The sequence below is a fragment of the Cetorhinus maximus genome, chromosome 16 (genome assembly GCF_964194155.1).
Source record: "Cetorhinus maximus chromosome 16, sCetMax3.hap1.1, whole genome shotgun sequence".
NCBI classification, from domain to species: Eukaryota; Metazoa; Chordata; class Chondrichthyes; order Lamniformes; family Cetorhinidae; genus Cetorhinus; species Cetorhinus maximus.
In genome coordinates, this window is record NC_135894.1 from 12,659,334 (window position 1) to 12,678,466 (window position 19,133).

General features: G+C 45.8%; 1 protein-coding gene across 3 annotated transcripts in view; it reads left to right on the plus strand.

Moving 5' to 3' along the window:
* The window catches only part of txlng (taxilin gamma), a 60,475-nt gene that overhangs the window by 10,100 nt on the left and 31,242 nt on the right, over positions 1-19,133 (plus strand). For all 3 annotated transcript variants that reach the window (XM_078559379.1, XM_078559381.1, XM_078559380.1), the window contains one exon: positions 15,448-15,760. In XM_078559379.1, coding sequence (XP_078415505.1) covers positions 15,448-15,760 — 313 coding nt within the window. The remainder of the gene's footprint in view (positions 1-15,447; positions 15,761-19,133) is intronic.

Consider the following 19,133-nt stretch of genomic DNA (forward strand, 5'->3'; position numbering starts at 1 on the left):
GGTGCATCGGGGGAAGCTCCTGACTCTCTTTGGGCCGACAGTCGTTCGATGTCGGGTCCGCTTTGAGCCATTTGAATTGTGCTTCTGGGGGTGTTAAACTGCCAGCCGTGGTGGTGTGATGCTGCTCTTAGCAGGTTAGAGAAGCGAATGAATTATGTTGTACGGGCATGGGAAGAAACGGCTGCTTTCCAGGAAAGAAAGAGCGTACCTGCTGAACGACTTATTAATCAAACAGTGCGCCTGTGAGTTCAGAGTGGCTGTTCCACAGCACTGCTGCTGGAAAGGTGGAGAATGGTGGCACTGGGAGGTTGGGTAAGAGTGTCAAGGGTATGGAGTTGAAGTGTAACTCAACAATGATCTAATTTAATGACAGAGCAGGCCTGAGGGGCTGAATGACCTGCTCCCGTTCCTATCTCCTGTTAGAAATGCATCTTCGTTATGTTTTCATGAAGCTAAGGCTCTGTCTGGGGTGGGGTGAATTCAGATTTGTCTCCGAAGCCCTAACTGTGCACTTCCTGTAGCCTCTTTTACACTATATTTTTCCACTGCAAGTCAGTTCTGTATGTTTAGAGAGGTGGGTGTGACCGTATCTATTACAGGAAGCCAATTCTAGGAATCGGTAGGATCGGCTGAAGCGCAGATTAAAGATGGGTTTGATCAATTTCAAATGAACTTTGATCCACCATTTCTCTAGCCATTCAAATACCTCAACTCAAAAAGCAGAGACAGTGGGTGCTCTGCAGTGAAAATGCAGTGTGCATGTTGAATACTAATGCCACATATTTTATACCAAACAATTTAGGGCTCAGATGCAGTTTATGTTTAGGTTTAAATTGCAAAGATTAGCTCTCAACTGTTGCTTGTTTGTCCAAGATGGTAGTTAGAGCACAGAAGGTGAGGATTCATCCAGAAAGCAACCTGCTAAGAAGAGGTGTTTTTTGTGAATATACAAATGTATGTAAAATTTTGAATGGTTTGTGCTAAGCACATGATGGATACCACAGTAAGTATAGATCAGTAAGTTCCATAAACTAAGCAATAAAGTGATCATTGAGGCTTAATACCCAGGATTGTCACTCCTGCCGTTTTCCTTTCGCTATTAATGTACTTAATAGCTGACCTACAGCCAGAGTTTGAATATCTCCTGTGTCAGTTGTACTGATTCTCAGACCCACAGCATGTTAATTGTATATTAATTGTATTTCATGTAGAAATTCACTTGAGCCCCTATAATAGACACAGACTGAACTGGTGTTGGGGGTTAGGAGGTGTCAGCTTGTAATGTGTAACTCTGCAAATAAATATAAAAGTGCCTAATGATTGGCTCCAGTTCTATCCTCCACCAACTGGCTTTCTGGGAGGGAGCAGTCATTGCTGGCAGGTGAGGAAGGTATTGCTGCTGCTGCTGCTGTAGCTTGGAGGAGATGATGTGTGAAGGAGCCTGGGAGAAGGCAGCATTTCGATTTGCTTTGCTGCTGACTCCCCATTTTGAGAAGAGGAGAGAGGAAGGAAGAGTCAACAACAAAGAGAAGACTTTCACAATTTCTGCTCTGAAGGAGGGAGAAAATGAGAGACCATCTTCAACAGTAAGAGGTGGGTGCTTCGTGCACCTTTATAAGGCCTGTTACTTGGAAGTGGGCATTGGAAATGGAAAGAAGATGGAGGCCAGAAGATGGCGAGAGATGTGTGTATAAGCACGTGCACTCTCCCTTCCCATTGCCTAGCCCGGGACAGCTGGAGCTGCCTGGGTGAAGTTTTCTTTCTTTTCATTAGTGGAATCCAGAGGAGGACTGTGCTTAGGTGGTTCTGGTTGTCCCAGGTGAAGACACCCCCTCCCCCTTACCAGGAAGGTCAATAACAGTAACCTCAGGAAGGTGTACCTCTCCAATACTAACTCACCGAGCCACACTTTGAATAGTGTCCCCACCCTTGTACTGTGCCTCTCCTCTCCCTCTATCGCTCTCTCTCCCACTTCGAGACGCAGCCGACATGACTTTCGGCTGTCTCTTTCATTATTATTTTTGTGTGTTAGAACTGCCCAGAAGGGAGGAAGCGGCTCTCCCATCCCAATGTAAGCGAGAGTGTTTATTATTTTTCAGTGCCCTTCTATTTAGACGAAGGCTGTCAGAACCTTCAGGCCTGAGACTTGGGTTAGGTGTAGTTCACTTCGCTTCGATGGTGACTTCATCTTTGGCGGCAGGGTCTGCTGGGACCTTTACAGGGGTGGCTGCCTCTGCTGTTCCCGTTGCTCTTGCATCCCTGTCACCATTCACTCCATTCACCAAAAAACATGGGGTGAAGAGCTGCACTCACACAAATATGACGATCAAGGTGTGTGTCAAAGCCATGGCTGGAACTGTAGGCCCTTCAGCCATTGGACCTGCCTCGAAAGTGTACAGGAAGGCCATACATTTCTTCCTGAAGTTCACCCGGCCCTAGAGAGGGGGCTTATGTGAACGGGGCCTTCCTACCAGGGGACTGTCTTCAGGCCACCGTGCAGAGAATAGTCACCTGAAACATTTGCCTTTTATCCTAGTATGCTGCACAGGGCAGCTCCGAGTCCTGTCCTACAGGGGGTCGAGTGCTGGTCATGAACCAACTGATGGCCGCCATGCTGTGGTACCGGCTGGTCACTTTGATCCCTCCCTGAGTTTGTTGCCAAGGTACAGAAAGGACTCATTGCCATCTTCTGGGACAAAATGATACTCTGGGTCTCTGCTGCAGTGCTGCGCCCCTGGTTGGGGAGGGCGGTCAGGTGCTGGTGTACCTTCGTACCCAGGTGGCAACTCTCGCCTTTAGCTCCTGCAGAGATACTGTATGTTAGGAATCCTCCTCGATGGTGTACTATGGCGATGTATTTCTTCAGCCAGCTGCACAGCCTCAAATACAACATGCAGCTCCTGTTTATAAAGCTGGGGGGTGGAGGGTGGCCTTCATACCTCCTTGTAGGAGTTGCCTGTCTTCTACCAGGAACTGATCAGGGTCTGGAACAGTGTCACCTCCAGACGGAGCTCTTCCCTGTCAGACGTGGCGGCTATCGCCCAGGAGCTGCTGCTCAGGTATCTGTACCTCCATCAATACGGGCTCGTGGCTGGCGGAGGAGAGGGGCGCAGGCTGCCAAGGTGACCAGAGCCAGGGACATAGTGGATGGCAGAGGGGAAGGCTGGAGGAGCTGACATGATGCACGCCCTTTGGCGGCGTCCAGTTCTAGCTCGCGACCAAATCTGTGGAGAAACTTCAAAATTGTGGCGCTCAGACACGATGGCACTCACGGTGCCGAGGTGGCTTAAGCGCGTGCGAACTGACTTCCATTCAGATCAGCGCCAAGCCCTGAAACCTCCCTCGGGAACCTTAACCCCACGACCCAAGCTGTCTCTTCGAAATCCTGTTGGTGTCATTCCACTCGCAGGACAGGGTTTCCAGTAGCGGCTGCTTTTGCTCACCCTCCACTTCCTTGCCCTCATCAGCCGTCGAGGCAAGTTGTGATGTTACAGGGGGAAGTGCTGTCCCCAGTGGGAGGCTCCCTACTAGGGAGTTCTCCCTTTGTCTATCGGGGCTTTGGCTGGGAGGTTGTTACACACGTTAGTCCAGTGCAAAAATGCGTTGTCAATTCACAAACTCGCAGGCCTCATGTAATTTCTGCGGCCTAAAAGGAGCATGTTTTACATTTATGTAGGAAGGTTAAGCTTGCAGGCCCTCTTTCTTTATCTGAAGTAATTGCTCCTCAAGGTCTAGCTGCACTTCAGTTCCAATCTCTTGATCTTTAGCCACCTGGCATGGAGTGGAGCGAGCAGATCAGAGGGTTTTCTTGTGGGACTGCTCCTGGGCCTTGCCAAGTTGGCCATCAACAGGTCGACGAAGTGGGTGGTCACTCTGGCTGACCATGCAGGGTGCACCTGGAAAGAGAGCCTGTGGTGTCCACTTGAGGCCTTCTGCAACCCATGGGTACCGAGCAGACTGGGGTGCATCATCATCATCTCTGGAAATATCACCTTAATCTGATTAGTGAAGCTTCCTTTAAGGTTTTTGTTTCTTGTTACATATGTTAATGTTGCCCCTTTCAAAAGGGGCAGTTAGTTCCTCTTTATTGACAGTTGTCTGGTTGGAGCATAGGAGCTATAAATAGAGACAGATTAAACTGTGTGGTTGTTGGGTTCTGAGGTATCTGTAATATGTAACTCTGTAAATAAATTTAAAACTGTGTGTAAAGATTGGCTCCAGTTCTAACCCTGATTAACTGGCTTTCTGGAATAAAACATGAAGCAGCACGTCACCTACTGTCCATCCTGACGTGACCATTTCTGCTTTCAACCTGACTCGACTTCCCAGCCTCCCCATTCCTGGCCTATTCTGGCCAACCTCTCTCTACCCCACCTGCTTCCTCATTTCTGACTCAGTCTGCCTCGCACCACTTGACTCGAGTCAGCTCCCTCACCAGCAATGAGCGACACCACAGGCAACCTCACCACCACAGCCATTTGCATTTATATACCACCCTTGACACAGTGAAACATCTCAAGTTGCTTCATAGGAAAGTAATCAAACAAAATTTGATACCGAGCCAAAAATTGGGAAGAATTAGGACAAGGAGCCACTGGCTTAGTCGAAGAGGAAAGCTTTAAGACGTGTCTTAGAAAAGTAGAGAGGGGTAGTACTTTAAGGAGGCAACTCCAGTCTATTTTGTGTGAAGAAACTTGTGACTTGTAAGCTTCCCAAAATGCCTTTTGCAAGATGAGCGTGAGTTAGTTAAGAGGATGTTTGTATTTCCAATATTTCTGACGACATCATCTTATCAAGACCATTTTAAAACAAAAGAGTCCTCATATTTTGGCCTTGATAGCCTCTGTCGTCTTTGTGTCTCCCTCCCCATATTTACTCTTCACTGGGTTGGATCTGGCAGCTCCCATCTCACAAAGCTGACAGTGACCCCAAAGTAAAGGTGTTGGTCGGCATTAGGGAGAAAAGAAAACACAGAGCCTACCCAGCCTTGACAAATCTGGCAAATTGACACTGGGGTTACCATGAGCAGCACGAGCGACATTCAGCAGGCGCTGGGAACGCTAACAGAGCGCAACGATAAATTTAACAGCTGCTCTCCATTCACTTACTGTGGTGTGGGTCCAGTGCACACTGTATTTGCTGTTCAGTTAATTGGCGTTGACACTTGCAGGCTGACCGTGAAGCAGAGAACTTCGTCATGTGTGATCACTACTGATTCTGAGCCAGCTGAGGGGTGTTTGCATATGAAGGAAACTTTTCTGTCATTACGGCAGAGAAGGATATCATTTGGCCCATCGAGATCATGCCGGCTCTCTGTCGAGCAATCCAGTCAGTCCCATTGCCCTGTTCAACCCCCACAGCTCTGTAAGTTTATTTCCCCCGAATACCCGTCCAGTTTCCTTTTGAAATCATTAATTGTCTCCAAATCCACCACCCCCACGGGCAGCGAGTGGGGGGGGGTGGAAATAATGTTCCTCACATGCAACCTACCTCAAACCTTGTATGTGTCCCCTAGTCCTCCTACCATCAGCCAATGGAAAACAGCTTTTCTTTGCCTGTCCTATCTAAAGCTGTCATAATCTTGTACACCTTTACCAAATGTGGCTCAGTTCATAGCACCCTCGCCATTGAATCAGAGGGTTGTGGGTTCGTGTCCCACTCCCGGAAACCAAGAACTGTGATTGTACTCGAAAGAGTTGCAATCTGTGACTGTTGATAACTCGAAAGAATAAAACATTTACCAAATCTCAAAGAACAAGCCCATCTTCTCCAACTTAACTCTTGTAGACAATGACATCACTTAATTAAAGAACAAGGTGCATAAAACAATAAGTCTGAAGTGCTGAAGGCAATAAGACATTATAACAAGCGCGTGATCAGCTGGTGCTTGTGTAAAAGATTGCATCGAAAGAAGCCTTAGCTTGTCAGCCTGACACACCTGTTTACCTGCACAAAGAACTAGGTATTATTTACATTTTTCATGTCTTTTAATTGAAGCACTTAAGTAAGCCTTGTCCACAGCTGCCTCTTTGCAATAAGATTTGAAAGCGTTGCAGCATAGTAGTAGTGTGGGTGAATGATTCAAATCTGTGTTTGCATAAACATGAATCTATAACCGATCAGACAGTTTTAGCGGTGATTCAGTGGGTAGCATTCTCACCTGAGTCAGAAGATTGTGGGTTCAAATTGCACCCCAGAGATTTGCCGGCTCAATCTGGTTTATAGTTTTGAGTGCGGTACCGTGGGAGTGTGTGATGAGACGTTAAACCAAGGCCCTGTCTGCCCCCCTCAGTTGGACAGAAAGGATCCCATGGCACGATTTTGAGGAAGAGCAGGGGAATTATTACCGGTGGACTGGCCAATATTCATCCCTCAACCAACATCACTCAAGCAGATAACCTGATTGCTATCTGGTTGTTTTTGAGACCTTGCTGCGCACAGATTGGCTGCAGCATTTCCTACGTTGCAGCAGTGACTATACAGCCAATAAAAGTGTTTTGAAATAAAGGGCTTTAGGATGCTCTGAGACCATAAAAGCTGATATAAATGCAAGTTGTTCCTTTTGCCTTGTACACTCTATCTTGGCCCTTCCCATGAAGAGTGATGAGTTGCTTGGAGGCCTTGCCAGCACCCGAGATGCAGTGCCCAAGCTAGAATTCCTGGCTGATGGACAGGAGTGGAACCAAACACTGAATGCTGGTCCCAAAGTGATGGGCTACAACGGAAGTAGTGGTAAAAGTGCAATGGTCGAGTGCCTGTGAGGCTGGTTGACTCTTTGTGGTCATAAAGGATGGTGAGTTGGGCCAGCAAGGTTTGGCTTTGTGTGAACATGGCAGAAATGAGGATTCAGCTAGGGAACTGCGGGAGAGGTGAGAGCAAAGCTGGCTGGTAACTATGCATTCGAGGACCTTGAGGAAAGCGGCAGTTTGGAGAGGGAATAAGCCTCTCTCTTGAACTGTGCATCAACTGCCTGCTAGTAGCCTGCTCTGTAAATTTGTTTTTTTTCATCAAATTATAGAATGGTTTTAGCACAGAAGGAGGCAATCGGCCCATCGTGTTCACTCTGGTATGGTCCCAATGTTATTAATCTAAAACCATATATCAGAATAACCAGTCCATTGCTGTGCTGGCTCTCTGTGAGAGAAACTCAGACAGTTCCTGTCCCCTTGCTTCCCCCCGTAACCCTGCAAAAGTTTCTCTTCAGATAATGATCCAATTCCCTTTTCAAAACCGTGATTGACCTTGCCTCCACCACACACTCAGCTAGTGCACTCCAGATCTGAACCACTCACTGCGTGAAAATGGTTTTTTCCTCATGTTGCCTTTGGTTCTTTAATTATTCACTTTTTCAGTGGAAAAGCCAAGAGCTGTATTGTAATACATCACTGAGGTCAACATGAGTAGATCAGATTTTACTCTCAGATTTTACTGTTGCATTGCTTCTAACTTAATCATATACTCTTGTTCAAGGTGCACAGTAATGGACTAATTATTCTGATATATGGTTTTAGATTTATAACATTGAGATCATGCAGACATACTCACTGAACTTAACACATCATTGACATTTGGAAGATACTCGATGTAAAAAATTGTAGATCCAGTTTTGCAGTCAGACATTATTTCCTTGGTCTCGGGCATTTGCTACCAACCTCATGTTTTTTGTATGTTGGCAGAGAATCTGCTGAATTAATCAGAATAATACCTCTGCCTCCATCCTTTGCTGCAAGGGTTTGCAGCTTTTGGGTCTTTCTGTTTTAGCCAGCAGTTGTTGCTGTGGGCCAGGTGCCTTCACCGTTATATGGTGACATTTGTGGTGCAGGATTATCAATGGTAACAATTAGTGATTCTTGAATTCTTGACTGTTGAGAAATGTGCTTTAATATATCCAAAAATAATTTGTAATTTAATGCATAATCCATTAACTATTCTCATTCACAAATGTATATGTTGTACTTTAGACTTGCTACTTAGGAGGTACGGACATTAATTTGTTAATTTATAATGTTTACCATTGCTAAATGTTGGAATAAAATTTACTCAGGAGAATATTTGCTGAGCAGGAAATAAGAGATGTTAGTTAATAATGGATGGTCTTTGCATCTGTTCTGGCAGTTTGTATACTGGCCTCCAGGATGACACTGGCTCCGAGTGTGTGTGTGTGTGTGTGTGTGTGAGAGAGAGAGAGCAAGAGAGAGAATGAATATCCAAGTGCAGGTCAAATGGACAGCTAAATTCATCAAATAAAGTTGAAGGGTCCTCTGTGCTCCCCAGCATTGAGGCCTTTCAATTGTGAGTAACCTATGTGGCTTTTAAAATAACCATTGCCCACTAGATTGAGTCTAGTTCATTTACAGTTGGGTCATTAATTGGGAGCATGGTTGGTACTGATGAAGCATCCCACTGCACTTTGCTCCCATGTGTGGGAATGTCTGCCAGTGTTTTTAAAAACTGCTGCCAACAGGTAATTGCAGGTACAGTGAATCCACGTTTTGGCTGATTTTTGTCATGCCAGTAGGATTTACTGGGCACTGATGACTTGTTAGGTACTGTATCTCAGCCTTAACTTCAAGGCCTAGACCCAATTCAGGCCTTTCCTGGTGGCTGTTAGGAGTCATTTGCTTCCGGAGGGAGGAGTGAGTGATAGGAAGAGAAACATAGATCGACACAGGCAATTTTAACATGGGTGAGTGGGTGGGATTGTGTGGGATTAAACAGCAAAACCTTGGTGAGACGGGGCAAGGATGGCCAAACAACACACTTCCAGGCGGCAGGGTGACATTTCTGATATGTTACTGCAAGCCCAGGTTTAATCTGCTTTGCAGTTTTAACTGCGTCAGGTCAGGCTTCGGAAACCTGGCAGCTGCAGCAGTACAAGGTCAGCTTCAGGGAAAAGACAAGTGCCTTCACAACATGCCTTTTTAAATATTATTTTATTCCTTCTTGGGTTAGGAGCATTGCTGGCAAGGCCAGAATTTATTGCCCATCCCTAATTTCTCCCGAGAAGGTGGTGGTGAGCTGCCTCCTTGAACCGCTGCAGTCCCTGTGGTGTAGCTACACCCACAGTGCTGTTAGGCTGGGAATCCCAGAATTTCGATCCAGTGACAGTGAAGGAACGGCGATATATTTCCAAGTCAGGATGGTGTGTGGCTTGGAAGGGAACTTCCAGGTGGTGGTGTTCCCATGCATCTGCTGCCCTTTGCCCTTAGATGGTAGAGGTTATGGGTTTGGAATGTTCTGTCGAAGAAGGAGACTTGGCAAATTGTTACAGTGCACCTTGTAGATGGCACTCATTGCTCCCACTGTGCATCGATGGTGAAGAGAATGGATGTTTTGAGGTGGTGGATGGGGTGCAAACAAGCAGGCTGCTTTGTCCTGGGTGCTGTGGAGATTCTTGAGTGTTGTTGGAGCTGCACTCATCCAGGCAAGTGGAGAGTATTCCAGTGTACTCCTAACTTGAGCCTTGTAGATGGTGAAGTTTTGGGGAGTCAGGAGGTGAGTTACTCGTCACAGAATTCCCAGCATCTGACCTTCTCTTGTAGCCACAGTATTTATATAGCTGGTCCAGTTCAGTTTCTGGTCAGTGGTAACCCCCAGGATGCTGATAGTGGGGAATTCAGTAATGGTAATGCTGTTGAATGTCTCAAGGAGGGATGGTTGGATTCTCTCTTGTTGAAGATGGTCATTGCCTGGCACTTGTGTGGCACAAATGTTACTTGTCACGTATCAGCCCAAACCTGAATGTTGTCCAGGGCATGCAAACGCAAACTGCTTCAGTATCTGAGGAGTTGCAGATGGTACTGAACACTGTGCAAACATCAGCGAACATCCTTACTTGACTTTATGCTGGAGGGAAGGTTATTGCAGTCCAGGAGGCGCAACTGTGCTTTCTCCCATCTCCCCCAAGCTCTTCACCATCGTCAGTTCATCGAGGATCAGACCTCCGTGATCTTATTGCTTCATCCAGAGCGCAGCCTCCCAACCTGAGGCCAAGCCTATCATACTCCCAGGTGGAGAACCCACTGGGGCCAGAGGCTGCAAGCCATGAACTGCACAGCATGTGGGGAAACCCAGACTTGAGGTTAACGTGTGCGTCTAAACCCCTCCCTCCTCCCCATTGTCACTGTTACTCTGCCTCTGCCAGTGCTTCTGAGTTGACAATAGAGTTTATGTGTGTTTCCACAATACAGGAACAATTCTTCCTTTATCTGGAAAAACCCAGCAGGTCTGACAGCATCAGATGAAGGGTCATACGGACTCGAAACGTCAACTGTATCCCACTCCACAGATGCTGTTAGACCTGCTGAGTTTTTCCAGCTATTTTTGTTTTTGTTCTAGATTTCCAGCATCCGCAGTATTTTGCTTTTATATTCCTTTACCTGTTCTGTTCATCTACCCATTTCCACCCCACCCCCTCCCCCCCACTTTCAAAAACAGGTATCATCTAAATCAAAAGGTTCTTAATCACCTGATGATTTTTATGCGCTTGTGGACTTTGCTGGGGTTAATGTGGCACCATATGTTCCACTCTTTAAAAAAAACTAATATTCCCAGTTCAGTTTTCCTCTCAAGTGATGCACAACAATCCCTTTCACAAGTGGGTGGGAAGACACCTGCTCCCAGGTCTTTACCCACACGTCAGGGTGGTGGGGGTGGGGGGGTGCAGAGGGGTGTGGGTGGGGGGTGCAGAGGGGTGGGGGGGCAGGGGGACGTGTGGGTGGGTGGAGGGATGTGTGTGGGGGGAGCGGGGGTGGGGAAGTGGTGGGGGGATGTGGGGGTGGGCGGAGGGATATGGGGGAGGCGGGGGGGTGGGTGAGGGGGTGCGGGGAGATGTGGGTGGGGTGGGCGGAGGGGTGGGGGGGGCGGGGGACATCCGGTGTGGTGCGGGGGGATGTGGCCAAAATGGCTGAAATGACTCATCTGCTAGATTTGACATTGGAATGAATCGGTTGAGCTATGAGCTCAGCCTGTGTATTTGCACCTTGTTGAAAGACAGAATTAGCACATCAGTGTGTACATGTTAACTTCCCTGTTACTGCCAAATCAACAGTAACTGCTCCCACCACTGCCGCACAGCTCTTTGGCATTGAATTAAAACTGAGTGAATTTTAAAATGCATTCGGGATGACAGTCATCAAAGTAAGTACCAGGCTCCCTGTGTGCATTGCAAACTGTGGTACGTTTTCAGCCAAGTTTTTTTTAACGTACATATATAGACTGCGGCAGTATCCAGTACCAGTGTCGATGTGAGCCCTTTCAAAGCCTTTCTGCAGATGGAGTTAGAGTGAGGGTGGAGAGTGAGATCGGCACCATAGAGGTTCCAAGAGAATCAGGGATGTGCACATGGGATACAGGGTAATTTGATAAGATGGATTCAAAATTGGCTTAGTTGTAGGAGACAGAGGGTGATGACAGAAGGATGCTTCAGTGACTGGAAGCCAGTGTCCAGTGGTGTACCACAGGGATCTGTGCTGGGTCCCCTATTATTCGTCATTTATTTAAACGACATAGATGACTATGTTGGGGGTAGGATTAGTAAGTTTGCGGACGACACAAAGATTGGCCGGGTGGTTAACAGTGAGGTTGAGTGTCTTGAGCTGCAGGAAGATATAAATGGGATGGTCAAATGGGCAGATAAGTGGCAGATGGAATTTAACCCTGAAAAGTGTGAGGTGATACACTTGGGAAGGAGTAATTTGACAAGGAAGTATTCAATGAACAGCATGACACTAGGAAGTTCTGAGGAACAAAGGGACCTTGGCGTCTGTGTCCATAGATCTCTGAAGGCGGAGGGACATGTTAGTGGGGTGGTGAAAAAGGCATATGGGACACTTGCCTTTATCAATCGAGGCATAGATTACAAAGGTAGGGAGGTCATGTCAGAGTTGTATAGAACCTTGGTGAGGCCACAGCTGGAGAACTGTGTGCAGTTCTGGTCGCCACATTATAGGAAGGATGTGATTGCACTGGAGGGGGTGCAGAGGAGATTCACCAGGATGTTGCCTGGGTTGAAACATTTAAGTTATGAAGAGAGGTTGGGTAGACTTGGGTTGTTTTCGTTGGAGCAGAGAAGATTGAGGGGTGACCTGATCGAGGTGTACAAGATTGAGGGGCATGGACAGGGTGGATAGGGAGCAGCTGTTCCCCTTAGTCGAAGGGTCAGTCACGAGGGGACACAAGTTCAAGGTGAGGGGCAGGAGGTTTAGGGGGGATGTGAGGAAAAACTTTTTTACCCAGAGGGTGGTGACGGTCTGGAATGCACTGCCTGGGAGGGTGGTGGAGGCGGGTTGCCTCACATCCTTTAAAAAGTACCTGGATGAGCACTTGGCACGTCATAACGTTCAAGGCTATGGGCCAAGTGCTGGTAAATGGGGTTAGGTAGGTAGGTCAGGTGTTTCTCACGTGTCGGTGCAGACTCGATGGGCCAAAGGGCCTCTTCTGCACTGTGTGATTCTGGACAGGAACGACAGCAGAGAGCTTGACAAACTCCGCTGGGATGATGTTGCAGCAACAGATGAATTTGAGGCATTCACAAGTGTTAAAAGATATTTGCAGACTACTGGGGCTGTGTACACTTCGGTGTTTATTTTAGGCAAAAGCTATCTTTTTCAACACATGTTGGAAGTTTCAAATAGGGCGTGCACTGCCTGGTATATGAGCTCTTATTTGGAAAATAATGTCAGAAGGTTGTGGATTATTTGAACTGGCATTACAGCCCAATACGAAAGATGTGCCCATATTGTGAGAAGCGCATATTTCAGTGAGACAGTAAACCAAGTCAATCCCAGTGGTTCTGCTGGGAAGAAGAGCTTGATGACCTGATTTGAGGAGGGACATCTCCTGTTCAACATTCTAAAGCAGCACAAGGTGGAGTAAAACTCAACACTGGTCAGTAGTGCAACTCAGGAAGTGAAAGCGGCTATTTAGTGTTGGCGTTTGTAATCTGCACACTCCTTGCTTAGTAGGATAAGCTCAGTAAGGTTCACCATCCAGTTGGGTGCCCAAGATGCATTTTAGAAAAAAAAACAACCTTTTAAGTAGTATTCTCGGAACTCAAAAAGGTGACTTATTTTACTGAAATCAAGATGATGTTGATGCAATGGGCCTGAGGTAGCCTTTCATTTTTGTTCCTCCATTCCCCTCCTCGTGCTGGGGTGCAGGTTAACATGTACTGGCGGCCTAAGGTACCTTGCCAACTTGACCACGTATGAATCTGGACATTTCGGAGCCATCAGCACAGAGTTTGCAAAGAGACCTGTCTTGCAAGGCCCAAGTTATGACACATGGTCCCAGGATATCATGGCGCAAATGACTTTTGCCACACCAGAATTTCCTGGGACTTCTGATGCCTCCCTTGTTTGGCTTGTCAAAAATGATAAAAGTGTTTTCCTAGCTTCCTCCCACGAATGGTGATTGCGAGCCAGACCGAACACTTCAGCCACTTCGAAAAGAAAAGTGGCTGGAGGATTTTCTAATTTAAACGTCTGGTGCTATTTCAAATCCATCATTTTCATTCCACTGTGTGTTTAGCCTTTAATTGCACACAACAATCCCAAGAATGAACTGAAGAATCAAATGCTTTTCCTTTTTGTTTTAAAAAGAAGAATCAGCGCTCTGTTCACAAAACCCTTTCTCTATTAAGTTATGTTTTATATTAGTTGATGAAATATAAGAGTGTATAACACCTAAAATATGCACTTTAGAAGGTATGATTGTGTTTGACCTTGAGGCAATGAACAAACAGGCTTTATGTTCCAGTGTCCATTTATGCATTCTTAATTAATTTGGCCATATCTTAATTTGACGTTTGGTTGGGTAAACATCAAATTAAACATCAGGAGATGTCAATTTTGTAGATTTAAAGGGAATGTTGGCGATATGCAACCATGGGAAAGTAATGGAAAGAAATAGTGGTGTAGTGATAATGTCAATGAGCTAGTGATCCAGAGGCCCAGGCTAATGCTCAGAGGACAAGGGTTCAAGTCCCACAAAGGTAGCTGGTAGAATTCAAATTCAATTAATTAATAAAATCTGGAACATAAAGTTAGTCTCAGTAATGGTGTCCATGAAACGATTATCGATTGTTGTAAAAACCCATTTGGTTCACTAATGTCCTTCAGGGAAGGAAATCTGCCATCCTTACCCGGTCTGGCCTACCTGTGACTCCAGACCCACAGCAATGTGGTTGGCTCTTAACTGCCCTCTGAAATGCCCTAGCAAGCCACTCAGTTCATAGACAGTTAGGGATGGGCAACAAATACTGACCTTGCTAGTGACACCCACATCTCATGAAAGAATATTTTGAAAAAGGAAACAAATTCTCCCATTCAAGAATCGCAGAATATGTGAATTGAGGCAGCAGTGGAGAATGGCAGGAGATTTGATTTGAGCATGAGAAAGAAAGAAAACTCCTGTGCAGAAGCTTCAACCTTTTATACAGCGGTTAAGTACCTGTCTCCAACCAGATTAAAATGATAAATTTTCTCTAAATATTTGCTATAAAGATACAAAAGCTCACATTTGCTTGCGTAGTTTTGCCAGCTGAGATTATTTAGGTTCTTGATTGGTAAGGGGATCAAAGGTTACGGGGAGAAGGCGGGAGAATGGGGTTAAAAAACTTATCAGCCATGATTGAATGGCGGAGCAGACTCGATGGGCCGAATGGCCTAATTTCTGCTCCTATGCCTTACGGTCTTATTATGGTCTTATATATCTTCTGTTCATTTGCTTTTATAAATTTTTTAAAAAGCAAATAAATTAGTTTGTAATTCCTTCACAAATCAACACATGATTATTTTTCAGGGGTAGCAGAGTGAATTTATTGATCTGTTTTAGTGTCTTATGTATTTTTTTTTACACACACAATGGACCAATGGATGAAGGGAAGCTTAGACCTGGTGAGGTTCCTGGAATTTTTAAAGCCAGGATGAAAGATGAAATGATGGTCTTATTTTTACAGTGTTCCACCACCAATCGCATTGATGCAGCAAATTCATATTCGTTCAGCTACACTTTACAGCAAGGGTTCCTGGATAGCTGTTCAGGATCTGGACGCTGACCTAATCGCATGTTTTTACTCTGTTCTCGTAAGCCTGCCTCCCAAGTGTAAATATACTGACATTAGCATGTACCAAATGTCATCCTTATTTGCGATTGGCTCACGTGACATTGATTATCGGGGACAGAAAGGATTGCCCCAGTCAGTGTAGCTCTGCATTTACTAGCAGTGCACAAGATGCTCTTAATATTACTTAAAACTCTCTACTTTTTCTTTTCTCCCTTCCTCTCCGTACAGCTTTTATTTTTGTAATGCACTATGTGGTGATTTTAACATTAAAAAAACACTTGATCCACTGTGTTGTACAAACTAAATTTAGTTCATCAAAAACAGCACCTCCTCCCCTGCTTCATAAATGATGTCTTTTTTTTTGAATGTTTTGCTTGCAGTTTAGAAACGAAACCATGGAAACCCAGGAGGTTTGTGGACTGCATGTGGCTTCCAGAGGTTTGTTGGTTGGTGGTGCCTGCACTGACTCTGCTCCTGTCCTTCAGCCAGTGGACGCCACTGCTGAAATAATTGGGAATGCGTGCAACTTGCATCCAGCCTGCTACACCCGAGAGAGTGGGCTGCTGTCTGTTGAGTCCACGTGTGTGATGTTGGAAACGAGAGGAGAGATTCCTGGCAGCGAGGATATGCGAATGGACCCTGCCGGGGGAGAGCACCATCTGCTTCTGGATAAAAACAAAGAAAAGGCCCTCGGTGAGTATTCCTGCAGCCTCTGTGCTTCAACTGAAACCAGGATTTTATCAAGCAATGTTGCTAATGTTATTGGAGGTGCTAACTGGAAGGAGCAGGACAACTGAATGAAATTAAGGTACTAATTAGGTTAAGAGCTGTATAATGTAATAAAAGAGTAGAGAAAGATTTAATCTAATAAAGAAAGAGTGGGTGGGCGATAGCGAGCAGAGTAGTGACAGTAATAACTTGGATTTTTATTGTGTCTACCACGCAATGGAGTCCCCAAGGTACTTCCAGAAATAGGCTGAAGGAAAATTGACACCAAGCCAGAAAGGGAGAGCTATCTTGGGGGAGGGTGTGATTGGTCTTGAGGTTCTTAGAAAGTGGTGAAAAGGACAAAGTGGCTAAGGAACATAATTCCAGAGAGTTGAATGGAAGCTTTGCCGTGAATGGTGGGGGGGGTGGTGAAGGAATGCACAAAAGCCATTGAACTAGAGAAAAGAGGAATGTTTAGGTGTGGATACAGGAACAGATTACATAGATGGAAAGATTATTGACAAAGATTTTGAATTCAGTGCACAAGTCATGCTACAGTTGGGAGATTCAAAGAGGGAGAGAATAAAATGAATAAAAGCAAAAAACTGCGGATGTTGGAAATGCAAAACAAAAATAAAAATACCTGGAGAAACTCAGCAGGTCTGGCAGCATCTGCGGAGAGGAACACAGTTAACGTTTCGAGTCCGTATGACTCTTCAACAGAACTAAGGAAAAATAGAAAAGAGGTGAAATATAAGCTGGTTTAAAGGGGGGTGGGACAGGTAGAGCTGGATAGAGGGCCAGTGATGGGTGGAGATAACCAAAAGATGTCATAGACAAAAGTACAAACAGGTGTTGAAGGTGGTGATATTATTTAAGGAATGTGCTAATTAAGGGTAGAAAGCAGGACAAGCAAGGTACAGATAGCCCTAGTGGGGGTGGGGTGGGGTGGGGTGAAGGGAAGGGATCGAAATAGGCTAAAAGGCAGAGATAAAACAATGGATGGAAATACATTTAAAAATAATGGAAATAGGTGGGAAAAGAAAAATCTATATAAATTATTGGAAAAAAAAGGGGGGGGATCGGAAAGGGGGTGGGGATGGAGGAGAGAGTTCATGATCTAAAATTGTTGAACTCAATATTCAGTCCGGAAGGCTGTAAAGTGCCTAGTCGGAAGATGAGGTGCTGTTCCTCCAGTTTGCGTTGAGCTTCACTGGAACAATGCAGCAGGCCAAGGACGGACATGTGGGCATGAGAGCAGGGTGGAGTGTTAAAATGGCAAGCGACAGGGAGGTCTGGGTCATGCTTGCGGACAGACCGAAGGTGTTCTGCGAAGCGGTCACCCAGTCTGCGTTTGGTCTCTCCAATGTAGAGGAATCCGCATTGGGAGCAACGAATGCAGTAGACTAAATTGAGGGAAGTGCAAGTGAAATGCTGCTTCACTTGAAAGGAGTGTTTGGGCCCTTGGACGGTGAGGAGGGGGAAGTAAAGGGGCAGGTATTGCACCTTCTGTGGTTGCATGGGAACCCCTTCCCACGGCACCTTCCCATGCAACCGCAGAAGGTGCAACACCGCTTTGCAGAACACCTTCGGTCTGTCCGCAAGCATGACCCAGACCTCCCTGTCGCTTGCCATTTCAACACTCCACCCTGCTCTCATGCCCACATGTCCGTCCTTGGCCTGCTGCAATGTTCCAGTGAAGCTCAACGCAAACTGGAGGAACAGCACCTCATCTTCCGACTAGGCACTTTACAGCCTTCTGGACTGAATATTGAGTTCAACAATTTTAGATCATGAACTCTCTCCTCCATCCCCACCCCCTTTCCGATCCCCCCATTTTTTTCCAATAATTTATATAGATTTTTCTTTTCCCACCTAATTTCCATTATTTTTAAATGTATTTCCATCCATTGTTTTTTCTTTACCTTTTAGCCTGTTTCGATCCCTCCCCTTCACCCCACCCCCACTAGGGCTATCTGTACCTCGCTCATCCTGCTTTCTACCCTTAATTAGCACATTCCTTAGATAATATCACCACCTTCAACACCTCTTTGTCCTTTTGTCTATGACATCTTTTGGTTATCTCCACCTATCACTGGCCCCCTATCCAACTCTACCTGTTCCCCCACTTCCACCCCCCCCCACCCCAAACAAACCAGCTTATATTTCACCTCTTTTCTATTTTTACTTAGTTCTGTTGAAGGGTCGTGAGGACTCGAAACGTCAACTGTGCTCTTCTCCACCGATGCTGCCAGACCTGCTGAGTTTTTCCAGAATAAAATGAATGTTGCCCGGAGTATAGTTTTGAAATTCCAGCTTTGGAGATTTATTTTGCCTCATTTGAAGCCTGTCTCCGTTCATTTACTCGGACATTCCCGGCCATACGCTAGCTCTGTCAAGAGATCATCTATCCTGCTTGGCCTCTGCAATTGTGCTCTTAAGGAAAGGGGGGTACAGAAGTTGTTCCGTATCAATTCAGTGCCAGTTTTCTATTCTTTTACCTTCCTCCTAGTAGCAAGTGCTTGACCACCTTGCAGCAGTCTGATTGCGATCTGAGATTGCAGACCATGGGCTTAAGCCTTTAATTCAACTCCATGGTGCCAATTTAGGTCTCCCTCAATCCTTCAAAACAAATTTAGTCATTTGGATAATCAAAGCTTCACACTTTGCTCTCTCAAATTTCCAGGACCTTGCCCTGACTCCAGCACTGCTCAAAGGCTTGCTTAGGCTGAACGAGATGTTTTTTTTTTATGTATCTTAATGCTGAGAATTTGAACATTGCTGGCATTTACTGCCCAGCCCTAGTTGCCCTCTTGAACCACTGCAATCCCTGTGGTTGAGAGGCTGCCATAAGTCTATTATGTAAGTAGTTCCAGAATTTTGACCTGACCACAAGGAATATATTCACAGGCAATATATGTGCAATTTCGGGTGGTGTGTGATTTGGAGGAGAGCTTGGATTTGATGGTGTTCCCATACCTCCTGTTGCAGATTTGGGTGGGGGATGGGAGGTGGGGTCTGTTGAAAATGCCTTGAGGACATCCTGCAGTGCCTCCTGCAGGTAGTACACAGTGCAGCAAAGATACAGTGGGAAGACGGGGTGTTTAAGCTAGTGGATGGAGTTAGCGGATAGTTCCAATCAATTTGCTGTTTTTTCTTGGAATTGCATTGAGCTTCATAAGTATTGTTGCCTAGGATTGGAAGTGTGCTATTCAGCCCCTTTAGCCTGCCGCACCATTCAATTAGAACATGATTGACCTATATCTGAACTCTACCTTCCCACCTTAGTTTCATCACTCTTAATTCTCTTGCCCACTTGTTGAAGCAACACTTGTCCAGGACAGTAGAGAATATTCCA